Source organism: Panthera pardus, unplaced genomic scaffold (assembly GCF_024362965.1).
Source record: "Panthera pardus isolate Hobbes unplaced genomic scaffold, ASM2436296v1 HiC_scaffold_8, whole genome shotgun sequence".
Classification (NCBI taxonomy): domain Eukaryota; kingdom Metazoa; phylum Chordata; class Mammalia; order Carnivora; family Felidae; genus Panthera; species Panthera pardus.
The window spans coordinates 75,743,975-75,768,834 of NW_026527013.1; the positions used below are offsets into that span (position 1 = coordinate 75,743,975).

At 40.7% G+C, this 24,860-nt stretch overlaps 1 protein-coding gene across 3 annotated transcripts in view; it reads right to left on the reverse strand.

Annotated features, from left to right (window-relative positions):
• Nucleotides 1–24,860, reverse strand: part of LOC109268043 (STARD3 N-terminal-like protein) — a 56,373-nt gene that overhangs the window by 17,685 nt on the left and 13,828 nt on the right. For 2 of the 3 annotated variants that reach the window (XM_019451122.2, XM_019451120.2), the window contains 3 exons: nucleotides 10,989–11,256; nucleotides 4,098–4,175; nucleotides 891–968 (listed from right to left, as the gene is read on the reverse strand). In XM_019451122.2, the coding sequence (XP_019306667.2) occupies nucleotides 891–968; nucleotides 4,098–4,175; nucleotides 10,989–11,213 (381 nt within the window). In that variant the 5' untranslated portion in view covers nucleotides 11,214–11,256. Of the gene's footprint in view, nucleotides 1–890; nucleotides 969–4,097; nucleotides 4,176–10,988; nucleotides 11,257–16,631; nucleotides 16,828–24,860 lie in introns of those variants that run through there. The other variant, XM_019451123.2, reaches the window with a different exon arrangement.

Sequence of the window (24,860 nt, forward strand, 5' to 3'; positions counted from 1 at the left end):
GAGTGTTCAGGCATCTGTGGACATGGCAAAAATAATTGAGGCAGAATGGCTTATAATTCTTCTTTCAACCAATAAATATTTACCGAGGGTGAACAGCATGTGCCAAAGCTCTGTGCTAGATGCAAAGAAACAGGGATGAGTAAAAAACACCACTGCCTTCAAGAAGCCTGAAGGCAACAGTAAAAGGCAGCGTGGGAACTTTTCCCTTTAAGACCAGAAGGAGGGTGGGGCGCCGGGTGGCTCAGTCGGTTGGGCGTCTGACTTCGGCCCAGGTCATGATCTCGCAGTTCGTGAGTTTGAGCCCTCGCGGTTCGTGAGTTCGAGCCCCACGTCAGGCTCTGTGCTGACAGCTCGGAGCCTGGAGCCTGCTTTGGATTCTGTGTCTCCCTCTCTCTCTGCCTCTCCCCACTCACTCTGTCTCTCTCAAAAATAAACATTAAAAAATTTTAAAAGAAGACTGGAGGGAGGGGAGGGGATAAAACAGCAAGAAAAGCAATGATCAAAATAAGCAGCAAGTCAGTCACGAAAAATCACCAACGAGCAAAGGGGAAATTTTCCAAGTATCTTTGTGACAGAGATACTGACTGATCTTATCACTCATCTGTAAAATGCAGTAGAGGGTGAGTTGGTGCATGGCAAAGAACCACTGATGGGTCCCTACGTTCCTCAACTGGGGCGGTATCCGTAGAGACAAAGGTAGGAACTCATCACTACTGGAACAAAGCCCTGGTCTTAAGCCTAGGGAAGTGTGGAGGAAGGGGCCTCAGGAAAAGCTGGTGGAATTCATCCCAGATGAGAGGTGCATTTGGGCCCAGCCCAGCCCTGTTGTGAGCGGGCCTGGGCCAGCAGCACTGGAGGAGACGGACCGCTCACCGTGGTGACATACTCACCGCTATTGCCCACCAATGGCGCAGTCTGCATACGGCATACGCGAGGATTAACACTTTAAATCGAAAAACTGCCAAGAGCTAGATTAAAAAAAAAATGACAAGGTAAATTAAAAAAAAAATAGATACAAATATAAGATCACTGAGTTTTAGGAAGAACCCACCAAAGTGTCTTCATCATTCTGTTTAGCTGAAGGCTGCCACAGACCGCCACTGGTCCAAAGACCAGTATTTGGGATCTCTGCTGTAGAATGAATGCAATGCTGCCCAAATCAGGATTCAAGTTCAGTTCCCATTATCAACAAAAGAATTTATAATTAATGTTTATTTTTCATTTCCATTTGAGTGCACGTATATTTCTGATATCTTGTTAAGACTGGAGAAAACGTTCTGAGAGCTGACTTTTCCACTCCTGGCACAAACACTCACTTTTGGGAGATACCAGGTTCCTAATAAAGTCCACTGTAAACCTCTGGGTTACGGGGGTATTGGGAAGGTTCTGTCCACCCTAGTAGCTACCATCTGATAAATTTAGGGTGCCTCTGGGACTTTTTTGAAACCCTTTATATGTATTATTAGCCCATGTAAGCCTTTCCTCAATGACCTCATGTGTCAACTACTATCATCGATCCCGTTATACACATACAGGGGACAGAAAAGTTGTGCAAGGCCACACAACTGCTTAGTGAGGGAGCCAGGACTTGAACCCAGGTGGCCAGACTCTACTTAGCCACTATGTCACAGCTGTCTTAGTAATTCTCATCTAGTGAGGAACACACGGAGAATAAGATTCTACCAGTTTTCCTTGGAAGAGACACCTTGTTGTGGGCAGGGAGAAGTCAGGCAGCTCTTGAGCAATGCCTGAGGCCAGGGGCTGCCAAAAGTTCCTCATGAATCTAAACTGCTGAAAGGCTGGAGGCCGACGGCCTTTTTGCAGCCATTCACTAGCGGGCCACACTTAAGATCCTTTCACATAAGTGAAGCTCACGGGTTGTATTTGTTTTTAATTTTCTGCTGTCGTTACAAGGGCACCTGGGTGGCTTAGTCGGTTAAGCATCCGACTCTTGATTTCAGCTCAGGTCATGATCTCACAGTTTGTGAGATCAAGCCCCATATCAGGCTCTACTCTGATAGCATGGAGCCTGCTTGGGATTCTCTCTTTCCCTCTCTCTCTGCTCCTTCTCTACTCACCTCTCTGTCTCAAAATAAATAAGCTTAAAAGAAAAGTTTAAAAAAGTGTGTTTTCCAACAATCTGCAAACTTAGTTTAGCTTCTCTATTCATTCCAACTCTATCCCTGTGTTCTGGATTTGGCAAAAAATATAAGTCTTGGGGTACCTGGGTGGCTCAGTAAGTTAAGTGGCCGACTTTGGCTCAGGTCATGCTCTCAACAGTTCCTGAGTTCAAACCCTGTGTCAGGCTCTGTGCTGACAGCTCGGAGCCTGGAGCCTGCTTCGGATTCTGTCTCCCTCTCTCTCTGCCCTCTCCCACTCACACTCAGTCTCTTTCTCTCTCAAAAATAAATATTAGAAAAAATATGTTTTAAAAAAGTATGAGTCTTCTTCAGCCCTCTATCTCAAAGTCTCCTGGGTGCCAAGGTTTCCTGGAAGCTGTGTCCACTTTCCAGGCCAGATATGCCATTCCTTTCAGTCTGAGCTAATGGGCTCCACCTATCTGTCCAGGACCATTAAGTCCCTACACATAAAGGACAGACAACCCTTGGTGGTCTAGCTGGTAGATGAACCTGGCTTCCTGGCTGAGGCTATGTGAAGATAAATTCAGCAAGGGAAATAAGAGAAGAGAAATCAATCTTGTTATTACATGTCAATAGCTTTAGAAGAAAGAAATATCAAGATGTGGGATGTGACATGCTCTTTCCCCCTGCTTCAATGACCTGGAGCAGGTAGGCGAAGACGCTGAAACCATGAAACTCACTTTCCTCATGTGACAAACGAGGGGATTAAATTGTATGAGTGGTCTTCCAAACGTTCTGTAGCAGCCAAACACTTTTTCAGCACAATCCTACCGGGACTCAAACGTACCGTACAGATAAAAATGGAACCACCTAGGTTGCAAGGGGCTGTGACAGGGAACCCTAACCTAACCTCTACTTCCCGGGAGCTTTACCTCCTTCCCCACACACTTCTGCAGCCCCCTTCAGAAATAAAACCACCACAACACAAAAGCCTTTCTAGTATAATTTGAAAACCACTAGAAAATATAATCACCCGATTATTAAAATTCTCGACCAAAAATAATGATGATGTTGATTAGTGACTGCAGGTGGTTCTCTGAGTTTCTTGGAGGTATCTATCCTCGGGCTAAATGTTTTCCATATAGTATTTCATTTACTTTTTAGAACTATGGTGATCTCATTTTATATATGAAAAACTCAAGTTTAGACCCAATATATTAAAAGATGGATACAAATAGTGATAGCGTTGTGAATCAAACCCAGGTTTTTCTGACGTGAAGGGTCCTACTCTTAACCGGTGTGCATAAAGCTTCTAGAGATAGTGATTAATGCGGTTAAAATCAATTTGGAGGAACTCACCGCGAACATTAATTGCCTATCCTGCATCCAACACAACGTTAGAACCTGACTTGCTTACACCATCCGCTACAAAGAGATACCAGGAAGAGGTACCAAGCCCAATGAAAGCCACAGAATGCCCTAGAAAGAGTGCAAGCATTTCTTTGAATGAAATGAAGGCCTCATCCACAGAGAACTGCATCTGTGTAATTCCATAACTGACTAATGTTGCTCAGGATTACCAATATGGAACTTTCCTCAAAAACTATTCTAGAAAAACGAAACAGTATTATTAAAAGTACACTCAGAAATCTATCTCAAGGCAGAAAAGGAATGGCATTTTCATCAAGTTATTACATAAATAGGTCACTTTTCCTTTTAGTGATTAGGACACATCCACGGCTTCTATGAAAAGAATAAAGGCTCTCCTCCAAGAAAACAGAATGGCTCCTTCTGCTGCCCTCCCTTATCTCTCATTTCTCTCCTCCCTATGACCAAACAATTCCTTACAGCGAGAGAGAGAGCGTTGACTTGGCCAGTAACTGAGGGGAAAGGAAAGACAGTGTTCAGGAGAGGACAAAAGAATGGCACAGACTAGGAGATCTATTCAGGGGAAATTTACCTTTTGGTTACAGATTCATCATATCTGAAATAAAATGGAAAACAGAAAATACTTACAAATATATCGAAGTAAGAGGAGTAGTAGTCATAGCGCACTACCTCCTTCTCTAAGGTGTTCTCAATGCCTCCATTCACCTGGGAAGGATGGTGAGAAGTAAAACTGAGAGGTTTACGTGTGAAAATAATATAAGAAAATATACAAGTAAGGTTGTTCTCGTATACACTTTTCTGCCTACCATCTCAGAACCCTGGAATGTTAAAACGGGAGGAACGAAACACGCATCAACTCTAATAGAAAAATGCTGAATAGTATATCCCACTTCAATTCTGAATTCATTCACTTGACAAATATAAACATATAATGAAAAAGAATGCCTTGTAAAAAACAAGTTCCTACTTTGGCAAACTAAAATGTTCAAAAATGATTTTTTCTCTTCTAAGACAAAATCTTCAAACATACCGATGTATAATCTTAAAGAAGACAAGTCACATTCCTCCAAGCCTGCCCTCACTTTCTGACCAGTCTCTGCTATTTAAGGTCTTGGAAGGCCAACGGGTCCCCTGATCTTAGCAAAGATCAATGACAGCAGTTACTGTGACACAAGATAGAGGTTCAGATATTCTCTCTGGTTTTTCTTTTTTATTTGTTCCTGGCATTTGAAAATCCTGCCCTCTTAGCAATTTTCATATATACTTTTCATTTGATAGATAATGAAATAAGGGGAAGACCAGACCTACAATCAAATGTGATGAAGTTACAGTGAATGATGAAAATCAGCCCTAAGATGATAAACTTTGTCCTCTCTCGATTCTCCTATCAAGATGAATTTTAAACGATCAAGTTCAGATTCTACATATTACACTATAGAAAATATTGTTTTAAAAATCAAGTAGGGGCGCCTGGGTGGCTCAGTCAGTTAAGTGTTTGATTTCGGCTCAGGTCACAATCTCGCGGTTCGTGAGTTTGAGCCCCGCGTCGGACTCTGTGCTGACAGCTCAGATCCTGGAGCCTGCTTCTGATGCTGTGTCTCCCTCTCTCTCTGCACCTCCCCCACTCCAGTTCTGTCTCTGTCTCTCTTTCTCTCAAATAAACATTAAAAAATTAAAAAAAAAATTTTTTTTAACATTTATTCATTTTTTGAGAGACAGCACAAGCAGGGGAGGGGCAGACCGAGAGGGAGACACAGAATCTGAAACAGGCTCCAGGCTCTGAGCTGTCGGCACAGAGCCCGACGCGGGGCTTGAAGTCATGAAACGTGAGATTGTGACCTGAGCTGAAGTCGGACGCTCAACCAACTGAGCCACCCGGGCGCCCTAAAAAATTTAAAAAAAAATCAAGTAATGGAACGTGTGTCTGGCACCTGCGGCAGCACCCAAGCAGACACCAGAACTGTTAGGGCCCGTGGATTAGGGCACAGGACGTGCAACAGTAAACTCCCATTTCTGATCTGGAGTACACACATCATTTGTCCTGGTAAACTGATGGAGATATCTGAAAAAGGACAAAGTGAAGGAGGATGAGCCAAAGACCTGGGCAAAGGGGGAGAAAATTAATAAGGAACACCCCTGTGAGGTTTGCTAATCGGCCTAACTGGAATTAAAGTTGCCCCAAGGGAAGGCTCCTCTTGGCTTAGATACTTTTACAAGTATATGTATTTGTTATTCAAATGAAAGTTTACTATAAACACTAGTCAGTACTTTAAAATCTCTTAAGGGGGTTTAGATTTCTGTGTAGTTTGTGCAGATGGGCTATAGATGTGCTTGACTATAGATCCCTAATAACAAACAGAACAGAAAACTTGGGAGCAAAAGGAAAGAATTATTAAAAGGCAACCAACCATGTAGTCTTATCAACTGTGTCTGTCCAGACTAAGGAAGCTTACCAAGCTCTAAAATACTAAAAGAATGATTATTCTAAGTGACCTAGGGCGCAGAGACCACCCTCCTGGCTGAGAGCCCGGGAATCAAGCTGCTGATAACAGTTCTTCAGTAAACAGTCAGTAGAAAAAGGTTTTCCACGGTATCTGCATACTTTAAAAGACCCTGATTTTGCCTGGCCTTTAAACAGAGAAATCGAAAATCTATTACCTAGAGCTCCAACTTGTGCTCTAAATTCTTAATTTCAAAACCTCTGGCTCTACCTCAAGATGTCCCCCATAGACTTGCCTTTAGTTTCACATGGAATCTCTTCCCACAGTTCTGACACAGCTGATCCTGTTCTTTTTATGTTCTATCATTAGAAATCTTGAGTCCTGGGGCGCCTGGGTGGCTCAGTTGGTTGAGCGTCCGACTTTGGCTCAGGTCATGACCTCGCGGTCTGCGGTCTGTGAGTTCAAGCCCCACATCGGGCTCTGTGCAGAGAGCTCAGAGCCCGGAGCCTGCTTCAGATCCTGTTTCTCCCTCTCTCTCCACCCTTCCCCAACTCATGCTCTGTCTCAGAAATAAATAAACATTAAAAAAATTTTTGTTTAAATCTTGACTCCTTCCTGAATACTGGAGATAAAAAAACTCTGCTTATCAATAAGTCTATCAGCATACTTACGTTTCTTTAAATTTTTTTTAAGTTTATTTATCTATTTTTTGAGAGAGAGAGTGAGCAGGGCTGGGGCAGACAAGGAGAGACTCTCAAGTAGGCTCCGTACTAGAGCCTGATGTGGGGCTTGAACTCATAAACCATGAGATCTTGACCTAAGCCACAATCAAGAGTAGGTCTCTTAACCAACTGAGCCACCCAGGCGCCCCCAGCATACTTATTTTTTTAGGATGCCTCTAAGATTAACTTTTTCCTTCCGATTCTCACCACTTTGCATGGGATTCCTTTCACAGCTTCGCAGCCAATCTGTCCCTAATGTAATCCTACTGGCAAACCAGTGCCATGAGATCTTTATCCATTCACAGAATATTTGCTGAACACTTGCTAAGTGTCGAATATGGTTCTAAATACTTCAGTAAACAAAACAGTATCCCTGTCTCTATGGAACTTATGTTTTTGCAAGGAGTGAGAGATGACAAACAAGAAAATACGTGCTGTACAGAGAACAGAAGCAGGGCAGTGCGACAGAAGTGATGGTTGACTTCTTTGGGTTGGACGCTAAGTGGAAGCCTTCCCTGTGGTGAGATCTAAGCTGACAGATACCAGCATAAGACGTCAGCATCTGCATCAAGATAAAGGAAATGAACCATTTTCATTTAGAAGGAACTAGTATAAAGGTCCGAGACAGAAGGGACCTTGTTCTGTCCTGAGACCAGGAGGCAAGTCTGGGCTTATCCAGGAGGGCCAGGAACAGAGAGTGGGAAAGGAAGGCTGGAGAGGCTCCTTGGGGGCTATGCTGGCCAAGCTATGGCACTTGGATTTTATCAAAAGTGCTCTGGTCCATCAGAAGGGTTATAAATAGAAAGTAACATTGTTTGATTTGTTGTTTTCAGTCTCTCTGGCTTGTTTTTACAATTTTTTTAAATGTTTATTTATTATTTTTGAGAGAAAGAAAGAGACAGAGCATGGGTGGGGGAGAGGCAGAGAGAGGGAGACACAGAATCCAAAGCAGGCTCCAGGCAGAGCCCAACATGGGGCTCGAACCCACGAATTGCGAGATCGTGATCTGAGCCAAAGTCAGATGCTTAACTGACTGAGCCACCTGGGCGCCCCAAATCTCTCTGGCTTCTAGGAGGAGAATGGATATTAGGAGGGCAAGAAGGGAAGCTGGCTAATCAGTTGGGCTCCTGGTACAGGAGTCCGGGGGAGTCATAACGCTGGCTTGCTTGAGGGTGGCCACGGTAGAAATGGAGAAGACATCATGACTTGGATCTATTTTGCAGGCACATCCCACAGGGCTTACTTTTCAACTGGATAGGGAATGTGAGAGACACAAAACAAGCAAATTAATTAAGGATGAGTCTTCATTTTTGGCCTGAGCATCTTGCTTCCTTGGAGAAAGGAGAAAAATTGGCTAAATTGGAAGTCATATATAAAGGCAAAGCACTTGGGTTACTGTTATGATTGCATAGTCCCATTCCTCTTTTGAAGGCCTAAGCACCCCTGGCACTATTTCTTTCCTCTTTCAAAGACCAGCACGATAGGGCAGTGTAAGATATGTGCTGTATCTGCTCCGCTAAATTTCAAATCTTACTAATGTTTCTGTGGAGCTTGCCACACCTAAATCTGAAGCCTATGTCTGGCACTCAGTATGTGTGTAGACAGGTGAAAAGAACAATGGATTTCGGTGATTAGAGTGATTACAGAAACAGACCACAAAAGAAAAGGCATATGGTACAGTGTGTGGTGAAAAGCCCAGGTCAGGACTGACAATCTAAATCAAACACAACTAGAAACTGAAGGTAAAAAAAAAAAACAAACCAAAATATCAAACCTTGCCAAAAAAGTCAAGATGTGCTATCTTAAAGATCATATAGTCTTGTGTGATCTTTTCATTTTATAACTGGGGCAACTGGCAGTCAGTGGAAAAGTTTTAGAATACATTTCTTAATTTGAAATATGCATCTCTAGGTTTACTGCAGCATTGTATAAAAGCCGGGATATGGAAGTAGCCTCAGTGTCTATCCACAGATGATGGATAAAGAAGATGTGGTGTGCATATCTATTTATCTATAGACATATATAGATATATACACACACAATATACATATACTCACACATATATATTATACATATAATATAAATACATACATTATATACACACACACACAAAGGAATAGTACTCAGCTGTAAAAAATAATGTGATCCTGCCATTTGCAACAACATGGTTAGATGTAGAGAGTATAATGCTAAGTGAAATAAGTCAGACAGAGAAAGACAAATACCGTATGATTTCACTCACACATGGAATTTAAGAAACGAAACAAACGAAGAAAAAAAGAGACAAACAAAAACCAGACTCTTACATATGGAGAACTGTCAGTGGGGAGTTGGCAGGGAGGGGCTGGGAGAAATTGAAAAGGGAGATTAAGAGGTACAACCTTCCAGTTATAAAATAGATAAATCATGGAGATGAAAAGCACAGCACAGGAAACAAAGTCAGTAAGACTGCAATAGTGTTGTCTGGTGACAGATGGTGACTCCACTTACTGCATGAGCGCCGAGTCATGTACAGAAATGCTGAAATGTTTGATGCCTGAAACTAATGTTAACACTGCGTATGTTAATTACCTTCAATAAAAAAAAAATTAAACAAAAATACATCTCTTAATTGCTAGGCCTGGTGATTTTTTTCATTTATAACCTGTCACACACAGACATCAACCAATCCCTCCTGAGGAACAAAACAGAGTTCAGTCCACTTCACTCAGTTGAAGGGAGGAGGGAGGTGAGTGTGATCCTACAAATCCCTCACCACAGCTCTACCCCCAGGCTTCCCTCACTTAAAAGTAGGTAGTGATCTTGGTGGTAAATCAATAAATGCTTTGATTTTGTGCTGTCATTACAATCATTTTTATGTGAGCTCCCTAAAACTGCTGCTATGCTTTCCTGTTGAAAGATGTATTTCTGGGGTGCCCGGGTGGCTCAGTCTGTTTAGCATCCAACTCTTGATTACGGCTCAGGTCGTGATCCCAGGGTTGTGGAACAGAGTCCCACGTTGGGCTCTGCCTGCTTGGGATTCTTTCTCTCTCCTCCTCTACCCCTCTCTCTCTCAGTAAAATAAAAAAAAAATAATAATAAGGGGTGCCTGGTTAAGTCGGTTAAGTGTCTGACTCTTGGTTTCGGCTCAGGCCATGACCTCGCAGTGTCGTGGGTTCGAGCCCTGAGTTGGGCTCAGAGCAGTTGGGCTCTGCGCTGGCAGTGCAGAACCTTCTTGGGATTCTCTCTCTACCTCTCTCTCTGCCCCTCCCCTGCTCTCTCTCTCTCTCTCAAAAATAAATAAACTTTAAAAAATTTTTTAAATAAATTAAAAAGATGTATTTCTTTTTTATTTTTTAATAGATAGGTACTAGTTTTGAAAACATATTACTCCTTTGAAATATATGTTAATTTAAATGTTTTCTTTAATGTATACATGTGGAACAAATAATAAAAAGAGAGACTCTAAATTAGTGCATCATATCACTGGCTTGTGTGGTTTTAAACAATTCTTGCCTGTGAGGAAAGCATTTGGAAGAGATTACCTATTTGTAAACAGAGTCAAGGCTTTGGGAGAAAACAGATATATTGGGCTAAATAAAATATATTATTAAAATGTATTTCACCTATTTTCACCTTTATTAATGTAGCAACTAGAGAACTTAATTGTCTACAAGGCTTGCGTTATATTTCCATTGGATAGTACTAGTCTAGAGAGTTATTTGACAATATAACTACATAGACCTGACAAGATCGAGACAAACCTCCAAATGGTTCTGAACATTTTTTTCAATAAAAGATGAATGATCTCTTTGTGAAAAAGTAAAGAATAAATGCAAGAAAACTCTTAAACATGGGGATTAGAAAAGTAGATGTAACATCTAAAACATATTCCAGAGGCATGCTACATTTTTGAAGCAAGGACGAGCAATCTTTTTCTGAGAAGGGCCAGGAAATAGATACTTTTGCCTTTGTGGGCCAGATGGACTCTGTCACAACTACTCAAGTCAACTATAGCACAAAAGCCAGCCACAGGCAAAAGGTAAACAGATGGGCAGGGCTGTGTTCCAATAAAACTTTATAAAAACAGGCCAGCTGAATTTGGCCCCCAGGCTATAGTTCGCTAACTCCTGACAGAGAACAAAACACCACGAATTCAAATTTCAAAGTGAGTTTTAAATGAACTAGCCTTTGTTTTAAAAAATAACAGCACAGAACAAGAGAGGTCAAAATCAGCTGGAAAAGAGCACTATCCCCCCCTTTGGAAAAACACAGAATTCACTAAATGACACAGAAATGAGGAGAAAAATAAGAAAATTGTTTCTTGGCTCTGGAAACAATTCTTATGTAAAGTCATGGGGAAGAAAAACACTTACATTTAACTCTATTATCCACAGTAACGTTACAAATAAGAGGTCAAAGGTGACAAACAAACAGAAAGTCCTCCGGACATCAGATATGCCTTTCTTCTCCCTTCCTTCATAGGACTCAATCCTGGCCATGAGGTGTGCAGGGTTGATGGAATGAACGTCGCGCAAGGAAGCGTGAGAGCTCTGGCTCCCGGTGAGGGCGTTCTCCATGTCTTCTTGCAGGGGGTTCATCCTGGAGGCGGGTTAAGGGAGCCTCTCTCCAACTTCACCATCCCTGGAGAGAAGACAGCTTTGTGTGAAATCAGAGCTCACCTAAAACCACCATGCCACCCCACCTCCGCACAACTGTTTCTCTAGCTGAGTGACAGTGTCGTCACTGAAGACACCTGTGTCCTGATGAAGACATAAAGCCAAAGGGAAATGAGACGTGCCTCTTGATGCTCTCAATATTACAAACGAGCTGGTACAGACATGACTGGCAGCAGAGAAGAATGCAAGTGTGCCCCACTAAAGAGGGAAGACAGGATGCTGACCACACGAGGAGGGGGTAACTGAGAACCTGGAGCAAGCCGGTTCCCGTGCGTTTCCAGGGAGAAAACCTCTCCAAGTGTGTGTCATTACTCAGGAAAACATTTCCCGAAAGCTCCCCAGAGAGCGTGTGACTAGGACGTGAAAACTAGACACAGAAAACATTGTCTCCTGAAGAGGAACTGCTTTCCACCAAAAGTATCTAATAAACCGATCTTAGTGTTTCCCCATTACGTCTTAATGAATAAGCATGTGTCAGGCCCCTTCTTGGAAAAGTACCCACACCCCCAAAGTTCATCAGCGTTACGCAAACACCTCTGCTGATGACCCAAGTTACAGCTCTATCTAGAGATCCAAGACCCCCTCTCCCCAAGGCTAGGATGTGCTTCTATGCTAAAAGTGAAAGATTACTAACCTAAATGATCTGACCTCCTCAAGAAGGAGGCAAAATCATGAAACAGTATGGTGGACGGTATTGCTGTGTTCCTTCTACAGCACCTCTCCCCGTAGGGGGACACTAGACACCTGGCTCTACTGACCTCATGTGCGTTTCCCCGGGCCAATTTTACCCGCTTCTGTCCACACGTAAGAACCCTGCACTGGTTCTCCTTTCCTTCTGCCACAGTGACTGGCAATGTCCAGATAAGGAAGAACATTTTCAAGGCGGGTAAAACGGAAGTTGAAAACAGACTGCTGACATCTCCCAGAAGCATCATGGTCCCGCTCGGTCCTACTCACAGTCCAGAACAGTGTCGCTACACATGGTCCTCATTTCTTTCCCTTCCCATATTCCAGGGACAAAAGTCCCTTCCACATTTTCATACGATAAAACGACGTAACATTTTCCAAAGCAGTTTGGTTATACGAACTAAGATGCTTTAAGATATTCATACCTACTGGTCCGGTAACCCCAGGCCAAGACAAAAACTGATCTATGTCACTAGAGGTTGGGTTAGTGATGTTAGTGATTACCCGTGAGCAAGAGAGAGGGAACAGAGACTAGAGCTCACAAGTTTGGTCAAATTCCATTTCTTGGCCTGAGTAGAGCTACCATGGCTGTGCTCCCTTAGTGATAATTTACTGATGTCGGGTAGTCGTTTCAATGGGGCACTGACTTGCAAATATTCAAAATGCTGTATGCTTACATACACGTACGCACATATGAATGGTGTGTGTGTGCCTGTTAGGTAGACTTTATCATTATATATGTATAATAGTCCCAATGAGAAAACAATCTAAATATCTAACAAAAAGGGAATAATGAGATACATCATAGTATAACCACAGTATAGTCATTAAATAAGGTACTCCAAACTTAGAAAAATGATTACGTTATAATAGTAACTAGACTAAAATCTCAACATCAAATGGAACACAGGCACAGACAGCATTTTCACAACTTTGTAAAATAAAACCAAATTTTTAAAAGAATGTACCTATGAAACATATCAAATGCTAATACTGATTATCTCTGCCTGGTGATATATTTTCCCCCTTTTATCTTTTCCATGTTTTTGTATTTCCTATTTTGCACATATTGTGTCTACAACACAGGGACTAAATTAAAACATCATTGTGGTAGAGTCCTAGACAGATGTCCCAGGACTCTATGAGGCTCTTCCCTCTCTTTCACACATCTGGGTGACAGGAGATAACAGCCTATTGAGCATTCTGAAAAGCTCAGTAGGAGTCCACTTCAGTGCTTTGTAAAATAAAATACAAAATTCCAAAAGTTCAAAGTATTCTACACAATTTCTTTCTCAATGAGACCAACACCATCCTAAGGGAAGGGATTCCAATGGCATATTCCCCTGTCCAGTTGTTTTTAAAATAAAGCTTGCAAAACACTAACTTTATTCTGCCAGACTTCTAACAGTTAATTCTGGAGCAGTAAGTAAAAAGGAATGTAACTATGTTTTCTGTGATAAAACACACACAAAATTCAGAAAGATACCAGAGACGCTCTCTAAATCTGAACCTGGATAAATAGAGACATATTTCTGTGGCAACACATTCTACAGCAAGAAAAAGGAACCCAAGTAGTTTTTAAACTGATCTAATATTATTCTATTAGCAAGTATATTTAAAAATTAATTTAACCATTTTTTAAAATTTTTTATGATTTTTTTTTGAGAGAGAGCAAGAGCATGGGTGCACAGGAGAGGGGGAGAGGGAGAGGGAGAGGGAGAGGGAGAGGGAGAGAGGGAGAGAGGGAGAGAGGGAGAGAGGGAGAGAGAGAGAGAGAGAGAGAGAGAGAGAGAGAGAATCTTAAGCGGGCTTCACACTCTGCACAGAGCCCCACGTGGGGCTTGATCCCATGACCTTGGGATCATGACCTGAGTCGAAATCAAGAGTCGGATGTTCAACTTACTGAGCCACCCAGGCACCCTTAAAAATTAATTTAAACTCTTAAATCTACTAAACTGTATGGACGATTCAACAAATTCACAATTCAAACTCAGGGCTGTTTTTAGGAAGAAAATCGCTTTTCTCAGGCTCATGCATTCCTCCTTCCCTGAGCCCACTCCTCATGAATATAAAGGGATCCCAAAGCAAAACATCACTCCTAGAAATCTGAGGCTATTTCAAACTAAAATCTGACATCATTCAACGGCATACACCTTCCCTGAGAAACGAGGATCATTCCGTTATCTTTCAGATGCATACACAGAACTGCTAAGTAGCTAGAATCTACAGATACTTGCACACCTTTAGCAATAGTTACCCAAAGCACAGATTGTTGTGAGCAGAAAGAGAGAGAGAGCTTCCTTATAAGGCGTAAAAGAGGACACCACACAAAGCCCCTTTCTACTCTACAATGACAGGACTTCATCCTAACCCTGTCCTTCCAAAAGGTTCAAGTATGAAACCTTACAGAAGACATCACTGAAATGCTCTCCACATTCTAATCCCCAGGCAGGTCAAGTACATCTCCTCCAGGTCCCCCTAGGGCCGTGGATATTATGTCACTTCTGAAATTGCTTACCACAATGTGCCTTAATTATCCACTCGCCTGTCTCTCCTGCTAGTCAGTGTGTTCCGTGAAGGCCTTGAATTTGATTTGCACATCCCTGTGCCCCAAGGACTACCCCAGTACACGGGACATGGCAAGAACAAAACAAACGTCGACTAAGTAAATTCTACCACCTCACACAGAGACCCACAGAGCCGGCTTTCACATTCTCTGCACTGGAGAGGCCACAACTGTTTTTTCCAAGGAAGAGCTTGGATATTCTCCCAGGTATAATTTTGGAAGCACTAAATATTCAGTTCTTGGTACTGAGAGCCTCTCTGGGGTTGGTTTAAGGAAAGCTAAGCCTCTCTAAGGAGGGGGGTAAGTACCGAAGAGCTGTATACACAGGAACCTAAATCTGCAACGCAAGATTTATTCCAACCATGGGGGACATATGGGGGATGAGGGTGGAGAACTACAAAGAAAAGAAAAACATCCCCTTATCTTTTTCTGGCATTTGCGTGAGGAGATGAGAATCTTTTTGTTCTTTCAGTTTTTGAAAATAAGATTCACGTCTTCGTGAATCTCACATGAATCGCTGTCCTCCTCTGTACTGTAATAATAGCCAGCCATTTCTACATTATGCTACATTAACAAGGTGCTCCAAAGTTCAGGGGCATAACACGATCTATATTTATTCTCAAGCTCACAGGTCTACAGGTTGCCTGAAGTTCAGCTGATCTCGTGGGGGCTCAGCTGGGCAACTCTGCTTCTAGGGGCAGCGCAACTTGGCTTCAAATCGTGTTGGATGCAGGTCAGCTCTCTGTCTGTCTTCCTCCTCAGGCCAGGACTATCTGGGTCACGAGCTTTTCACAGCAAGTGGCAACAGCACACGAGACAAGGGAGACCATGTAAATACATTTAAAATCTCTGTATATATCACGTCTGCTCATATTCTATCGGCCAAAATCTTCTCTCGAGGCCATGCCCAAAGGCAGTAGAGCTGGGATGTACACTCTGCTCAGAGAGGAGAAGGCAAGTGAACATTTGCTGGTTAATATTCCAGCCTGGCACAGCTATCAGTGTTCTAAACCAGGGGTTGGCAAACTGTAGCCTAGAGGTCAACTATGGCTTGCTACCTGTTTCTGAGTATCAGGTTTTAACAGAACACCACCACATCCATTCTGAGGGTCTGTGGATGCTTTCACACTAGGACGACAGAGGTGAACTATCACAACAGAAACCATATTTACTTTCTGCATTTTTCCAGAAAAAGGGATGACTGCTTTCATCAGCTTCACAAAGGAGACCCAGGCGAGATCTGGAGTGATTCAGGCTAGCAACTGCAGGCTAACTGATGAATATGAATCCTTCCAATGCGTGCTCTGATTGTGTGGTTAGCAAAAACCTGCAGTTCATTTACCTGAGGGCCACTTCAAATGGCATGAACATGCTGCTCGTGGACTTAATTCTCTTTCCTTAACTCCACACTACTAAAATTGGAGAAAAATTCTGTCTCATCTATGCTGGTAGCTTCTTAAACGAGGATATCCTTCCCACGTGGAAAAAAACAAAAACAAAACAAAAAGAACTGAGATCCTTTCTGCTTCCAAGAAGAATTGCTTACATCTTTGGGTTTCTTCCACCGCACTGGTCCCCAGGCTGGGTGCAAAGCTGAGCCAAAGCTTCAACTCCATCTGCTTGAGCATAGAATCGATACTCTCCACACGTTAAACAGCGGCTGCTCTGAGCACTAGTCATCACTGCTGGCCTCATAGAAAAGTCCCAGAGTTTCTTGCACCTTCCTAGAGAGAGCCTCTGGGCACCAGCTGGGGGCATCAAACCACACCTTTCATCCCCAACACCCAGCCTTCTTCTCTTACTACTTACGGCTACAGTCAGGACACTGTATGTTCTTCTCCAAGAGAGTGCCAGAATAACAGACACTGAAATCATTTAATTCAGAATGACTTTAGGTCGTCATCTTAACCAAAGGCCTAGGGAGCAGAACTGGCTTATCGACATGTTTTGCTTGGTCTGGCACAGTGTTTCTCAAGATTTTGAACTAACTGTCAACATTTTAAATAATGAAGTTTCATATAAAACTCCAGACTTCCAGCTTCTCTTGAAAAGTTAAAAGCAGAATCAGGAGGCCTGCATTTCCTTACCACGGCAATAAGGCTGATGACCTCTTTAGACGTAATATGCACTTTCCACTCGGCCTCAGTTTCGACCTAGCTCGGAGGGGTTTAAGTTTGCCAGTCTGATCGATTTCTACTCCGTTGTTTCACAGGCAAAGAGACATATTAGTGCCTGAAGACTGTGTCTCATCATGTTGTTCAAAGCTTTCTTCATCTTTGTTGACCAAATTATTCTTGCCTGTAAAACAAATGTATGCTTAAACTTGAAAAAAAAAAAAAAAAAGAAATAAGAATCTGAGGCCTACATGGATTACAGGGATGTGCCCATCTAAAAGAGATTTTAAGATATATTTTAGGATTAAAGCTCAAATCTTTTACTTCTTTCCTCTCCATCACTCTAAGAGGAAACAGGATTACAGGGATGTGCCCATCTAAAAGACATTTTAAAATGTATTTTAGGATTAAAGCTCAAATCTTTTACTTCTTTCCTCTCCATTCAGGAGAGGAAATAGGAGGGACATCTGTAGGTGTTTAAATGGGCCTTGGATGCAGGCATTGAATTTGAGCTTCCCCAAAGACCCGGGCTGCCTCAGCTGGGCCCACTCTACCCTAAGACCAGGTTTCTATGGGAGCAGGTAGCAGACTGAGCTGACTATCCTCTTGCGAGGCGCATATGTTAGACCTAGTTTATGATGGTAAAAGTCCTATCTAGAGCTTGCAGGTTACAAGATGAAACAGCTAGAACTGGGGAATGGGAATACTGAGCGGATAACCTGACATTTACAAACATGCCTTGCCAGTAAGAGAAAGAGGCATGGTAACTAAGAAACCTAGAGACTTTAAAGAATAAATATGCACAGAAAGAGAGGATGTGGGAAGGAAGCTAAAGCTAATTTGGGGCATTAAAAAACATAGTAAAGCAATCTTCATATTTTTTTTATTTTAAGTTTATTTACTTATTTTGAGAAAGAGAGCATGTATGTGCATTGAGTAGGGGAGAGACAGAGAGAGAGAGAGAGAGAGAGAGAGAGAGAGAGAGAGAGAGAGAAAGAGAGAGAGAGAGAGAGAGAGAGAGAATCCCACACTGTCAGCACAGAGCCCTACGCGGGGCTCTATCCCACAAACCATGAGATGATGACCTGAGCCGCCATCAAGTGTTGGACGCTTAACCAACTGAGCCACTGATGCACCCCATGGCCTTCATATTTTAAAGTTATCAATATGGGGGGAGGAAAGTTCTGCCATGCCTAAAAATGTCATGTCAAATTCAATCAATGATGAACTTTTCATAAAATACAGCTTTCTACTTAATGCTTGCTTACATGAAGCTGCTTGTATTTTTTAAAACTTTCAAAGTTGTTTGTAGGTAAGATGTTCTAAACGAAGAAACAAGTATGATTCCCCGTCCTGTACTTCTTGGTGCTGTTGATGCTGTGACATATGCCAACCTTACCCTGAAAGTAAAGACCTGGGAGAACGCTGACGGAAGTGGCTTGAGAAAGACTGGCAGGGGGCAAGGTTAAGGAGCTGACACCATTGTACAACCCTGCAGCTTCCTGAGCAGGAGAACTGGTGTTACGAAACACTACAAGAAGTTTAACTTATGAGCAGACTGCCCACTACCATTATGTTCACATTTCCAAACAGTCTTGGCTTACTTTACGCCACGTATTTTCCAAACGAAATACAACGTTGAGAAAAATACTTCTACAATCTAGGCTATAGGACTGAATTTTATTTTCTTGCTTCAAGTTTTTATTTAAATTCTAGTTAGCTAACATATAGCATAATAATTGTTTCAGGAGAAAAAATTTGTGATTTATCACTTATATACAACACCCAGTGCTCATCCCAACAAGTGCCCTCCTTAAGTGCCCATCATCACCCATTTGGCCCATCCCTCCACCCACCTCCCCTCCTTCAACCCTCAGTTTGTTCTCTATAGCCATTAAAGAAAAATGAAATCTTGCCATTTGCAAGGATGTGGATGGAGCTAAAGAGTGCCACGCTAAGCAAAATAAGTCAGAGAAAGACAAATACCATATGATTTCACTCACATGTGGAATTTAAGATACAAAACAGATGAATAACGGATTGGATTTTATAACACCTACATAGCATATTCAAGTTAGCAGTTTAAACAAGAGGAAATTCCTGGATAGAGAGAAACAATTGGAGATTGCTAGATAGAGAAATCTGGGAGGGGGGGGATCAGTTATTTCAAAGTAATAGTGAAAGATTTTTATGGAGAATTAAATAAAACCCTCCAACTGTTTGGTATTACTTCAAATAAAAACAAATCTTTCCTGAGTCAAGGAGTCAAATTTTGCCAGTAGAAACCTATTAATTTGACAACTGAGTGGAATATTTAAAAAAGAGAAAGAAAAAAATTATGTGCATGTATGAAACCCTGCAAGGCTTTTTATAGACTTCCCCATATCATCAGGACTACAATGGGGGAAAGTGGGGGAGAATTTTGAAACAATTAAAATAATACTGCTCTCTGAGAGTTAAACTATACATTTAACACACAATGACTCGCAGTCCAAGATAGAAGGTGCTGACGGGGCTTATCATCAGCTAGGCTGTAAGGAGGGGAAGAGGAAATGTGCCCTTCAGAGAGGAGACGGGTCAGTCCAGAAAACACAGGGAGAGGAGTGTCACAAACGAATGGTGGCTGTACCCAACCCGGCATCTTCAAGAGGGAGTGCCTTGCCTGGTGGATTTTAAGTATCTCCAGTCCAGCAGCCAGATTATTCCTCTGATTAATACAATGGCTAAGGATATCATTAGTCCTTTTTGTCACTGACAATTTAATAATTCCCTGCATGCTTCCCACCACCTTTTAAACATTCCGTTTCTTATTAAAACATCACAGTTTGAGTTGGGAGACAGTAAGACTGGTCAGCTTGAAACAAACTCAGTCTACACAGCACTTACAGTGTTCACTGCAGATTTTAAGATGTGAGTTGACCCATGTGAGGCAGAGCCACTCTCCACTGGGCTCTCTGTAAACAGATGGGGACAAATCAGGTCTCCCGGTCAACACGAAAGAGGGCTGGACTATAACACTAACAAAGTCAATGTGATGCCACTATGAAGCTGTTTGGGAGATGGATGTCTAGCTGTCTCCTGATGACCCTCAAAAGCACTGCTTTCTGGAAACATCTAGAGATACCATTCAGACACCACCTTAGTGATGGGTTAGTCATCTTTAAAATATTAGCATATTCTGTGTATAATACGCAAGAGGTGACATTTTAAAAAAGAAGTATAGAAAGCTGTGCCTTTACTGAAGTATTCTTCCAATATCTCTTTAATTTTTTTTTAAAAAAATTTTAATGTTTATTTATTTTTGAGAGACAGAGACAGAGCATGAGCGAGGGAGGGGCAGAGAGAAAGGGAGACAGACTGTGAAGCAGGCTCCAGGCTCTGAGCTGTCAGCACAGAGCCCGACATGGGGCTCAAACCCATGAACTGTGGGATTATGACCAGAGTTGAAGTCGGCACTTAAGCAATTGAGCCACCCAGGCGTCCCCTCTTCCAATATCTCTTTGTAAGTTTACATGCAATTATCAATAATTTTCTGTAAGTGAATTATTAAGAGCACCACAGTTATCAGGCTCCAAACAGATATAGAATAACTGAACTTGACTCTGCAATGCTAATACAGTACATTTGCTTATTTTAAAATCTGACTTACAAGTATTTGAGTATGATTACTAGTTCATAACCAAAAAAAAAAAAAAAAAGCAGGGAGGTTCTTAGTAAGTATAGAAAATCTTCAAAAACTCAAGATTCATAATTAAGCTCTAAAGATTCTGCCATATATCCTCTTAACTAAGCAAGTATAGCTAATGTTTGTATTTCTAAAAATTGAGAAGTGTCATACATTTGAAATCAGGTTTAAGATTTACCACTCAGTATCAATAATGTATGCCTTACCAGAAAGAACAGAGATAACAAATGCATCTTAAAAACAAAGAAAATGTAAAAGCTAAGTAAACGATAGATTATGATCAAAATGGAAGGTGTGACAGTTTATTTTTTAAAAAATCCTATTTGGTATCTTGAAGATATACATACGGATGCTGATTATTCGAATACATAATAAAGTTTTTTAAAGACAGATAATTCTTTTTGTAACCCTTCAATCACAGACTGTATACTATTTTGAGCATATTTTGATACACTTACAACATTTAGCATAAATCTATACTACTAAAAATATCTAATTCAGTAAGTCTTGCAATTAGGAACTGTCTACGGAAAAACAATGCATAATAGACACTCATAACATAGCAGTACTTTCTAAAATAACTACTGAGATAAATACATTTAATTTTTTTTAATAGTATTTTTAAAATGACAGTAAGACCTTAGGAAAATGTTCACAGGGAGATGTTTACAAAAGAACTCTAAAAATGTTCCATTAAAGATGCATTTAGATAAGAACATGTCAAACTCTCTGATATTCAGTGTAAATATCCATTTTTCTCCTCTCCTATATCAGGGATGAGAAATGCATACAATAAAAGTAACACATCTTACTCTGAAAAACAATACATTATGTTGTATAATTAAAAAATGACAGTAAAAACAGTGGAAAGGTGTCATAGTTGTGCTTATCATCAAATTCACTTCCTTAAAGTGCTTTAATTCCTTTTTAAATAAAGAATAAAATTTTTAAAATGAGGCATTTAAATTATAACGTTACAAAAACTGTAAGTATCCCACAGGGAAAAACATTAAAAAGGAAAAAAGAAAAACAGTGAACACAATTAATAAATAAATCTGAAAGGAGAATGATAAATGTTCCACGCTGGGGGATGGGTATAATGTGATTCATTACACTAAACTCCCTACTTTTGTACATGGGTAAACGTTTCCGTAAGTTTAAGATCTATAAATAAGCCTAAGAAATGGGCAAACAAGCAAACCTAGATTGCAGAGGGGGCGATTAAGAAAGGAATACAAGTAACACTATTAGGAGAGGTGGTTTTTCAAACAGTAAGTGACACTTCACACTCATTGTGTTTGAAAAGCATAAATACTTTGGAAATATTACATCAAGAAGATGTAGATGGGCTGACTACAATGAATCAACCAGAATGAACCCAAAAGGAAAAGTGAAAAAGTTGACAAAGAATTACCTGGCAAAGGAACTAGAGTCAGACAGTTTGATTGGTATTTCAAAATTGGGGGAAAAAAATAAAATTTTACAAACTTTAAATGTTATGGTATGTTCCATAACATTAAAAAAAAGAAACAAAGAAAGTGAGGTTACCCTTAAAGCTAGAATAATCTGACATTATCTGACCAAGAACATACAGGGACAAAGAATACAACACAAGTATGAACTAATCCTATCTATTGACATGTTATTATATATTATATAACACTGCATATACCACATATTAACCTAATAGCAAAATGAGTCATTTCCGTAGCGCAGACTGAGTTAGGCACGGTGCTGAGTTCTTAACGTACATTAGACTCCTTTAAACCTCGCGACTGCTCCCATGAGTAGATCTTCTGTATTCAAATGTTCCTGAAACATCACATAAATAAGTAAAAACTCATATAAATAAAAACTAAACCTAATAAGAAGGCAGATTATCTCTGTTCACCCATTAAAATGTTTCTTTGCATTTCAAAAACATTCATAAACACAACCTATAATTCATTTGGGCCAAAAAGCTTTGAAATTATGTACATTTTGACTGGTTTTCAATTTGGGGGGGGGGGGGGACTGGCATAACTTCAAACTTTGTGAGACTCTTCATCTCCATCTAGACATCTACTGTCTTCCGCTTTCCTTAAAATGTGGTTCTCTCAAGTCTCTTATTCTCCAAGTTTTAAAAGAGACATAAGGAAATACATTAGTGATATAAGAAAGACAACAGTGTAAACGGAGAAAAAGCGACAACTGATAATCAGCATCAGGAGACACAGAACAGGGGCAGACAAGAGAGGACTGTGTGCCCATCTTCAGGGGCCATATGTGTGCCACACTACTGATTTATTAGAAGTCAGAAATCTGAACTGTAATAGGAAATTGACCACATACCAAGTATTAGTTCAATTAAACAAACAATAAAACAACTAAAGATCAAGGAAAACTCATTACCTATAAACTATCTGCCCAGAACTTTCCTAAGTTTTTCTGCAAAAAATATCTACAGATGATAAAGATGCCATCGAAACTCAGCTGCGAAAGACCAGAACTACTAGTCATTCTAGCTCATGGAGAAAGAAACCTACACATCAAAATATACTGAGGGTTCCACTTAAAAGTTAATGAAACAGAGGCGCCTGGGTGGCCCAGTGGGTTAAGCGACTCTTGATTTAGGCTCAGGTCATGATCTCACAGTTTGTGGGTTTGAGTACCACTCTGTCAGCACAGAGACTGCTTGGGATTCTCTCCCTCACTCTCTGCCCCTAACCTGCTTGTGCACACACGTGCACACACAGTCTTCCTCTCTCTCTCAAAAAAATAAGCATTTAGAAAATAAATAAAAGTTAATGAAACAAAGCCATCTTCCTGGGTTATGTAGTAGAAGAAACTGCAGGTGAATAACATGATTTTAGGATGAGGAATCTGTAAGAATAAAGAGAAACAGATCTCAACACATAAAAATAAAAAGCTTCCCTATCTTAAACACATTAGAAGTAAAACTTACGTGATTAAAGACACAATGAAGACCTTACAATTCAATTAGAAAAATGGGCAAAGAAAGACAAGGCACACAAGGAAAAGAAATTTCTTTTGAATAAAAAAGAACTCTCATCCAACACCTGTAAATTTTTTAGAGAAGCAAATTAAATTCATGAGATCATTTATTAAATAGTTTCCAGGGACCTTCAGGTAGACCTCAAACTCCTTAATCTTGCCTAACCTAACACGTGGCCTACTTCTGCCTCCCTCTCCAGAACCACTTCAGGCCAAAAATCACAAGCGCTTCCCTAAAGGAATCACATTCTCAGGCACCTCTACTTGTAATTTTCCCTCTACTGGACTGCTCCTCTCCCTACCTCTCTGGCTTACTCATCCAGTAAGCCTTATCTCAAAGGCCATTTCCTCCAGGAGGCTTTGGCTTCCTCCCACTCTTCCACACCTTTCTCCCCTGAGCAGAGAACAGCATAGACCTCTATAATGACATTTATTATGCTGCAGCAAGACTATTTTTGCTCTTTTTTTTTTTTTTTAAAACAACAGCTTGCTTACAATGTTGGGATTCACCTATTTACCAATTCCTTCATTCTGGACAGTGAGAGTGGGGGAGAAACTAAAGAGAAAGAGACAGATGAAAAGAAAGAAGGAAGGAAGGAAGGGAGGGGAAAAAAGGAAGAAAGGAAGGAAGGAAGAGGGGAAGGAAAGAAGAAAATGTAAAATTGCATTGAAAACATTAAAATAAATTTAACAAAATATATGCAATAAATTTAAGGAATAAATTTAGCAAAACATATGCAAGATCCCAACACTGAAAACTGTAACACACTGCAGAGAGAAGAAATAAAGATGAAAATAAATGGAGAAATATACAGCATTTATGGATTGGAAGAATTCAGTGGTAACATTTTAATTCCTCCCAAACTGATCTACAGAGTCAGCTTAATTCCAATAATAACCCCACCAAGGTTTTTATGGTAGAAATTGATACGTTATTTCTAAAATGTATATAGAAATGCAAAGAAATGAGAATATCCAAAGCAATCTTGAGGAAGAACAACAAAACTGGAAGACTCCTACTACCTAACTTAAAGATCATCTATAATGCTTCAGGAATGAAAACAGTGTGGTACTAACATACAGATCAACAAATAGATCAACAGAACATAACAGACAGCCTAGAAATAGAGCTGCACTTATTTGATCATTTGACTTTTGACAAAGATGTCAGAGCAATCCAATGGTGGAAAGAAAGTCTGTGTTCAACAAATGCTGCTGGGACAACCAGACATCAAAACTGAAAAACAAACAAACAAACAAAAACGAACCTTGAACCCTAACACCAGACAAAAATTAAGAATGTGAAGTAGAATATTTTTACAACCTATTTGTAGGCAAAGATTTCTTAGAGAAGACACACACAAAAAAACCATAATCATTATTAAAAAACTATATTTGGCTGTCTTGAGGGGTTCCCACTGGTCAATGTGGGACAACTTGAACATGAAAACAAGTAATGACATTATTAACTTTACAGAAAAATATATCAGATAAAAAAAAAAGGAAGAAAAGGGGCAGCTAGG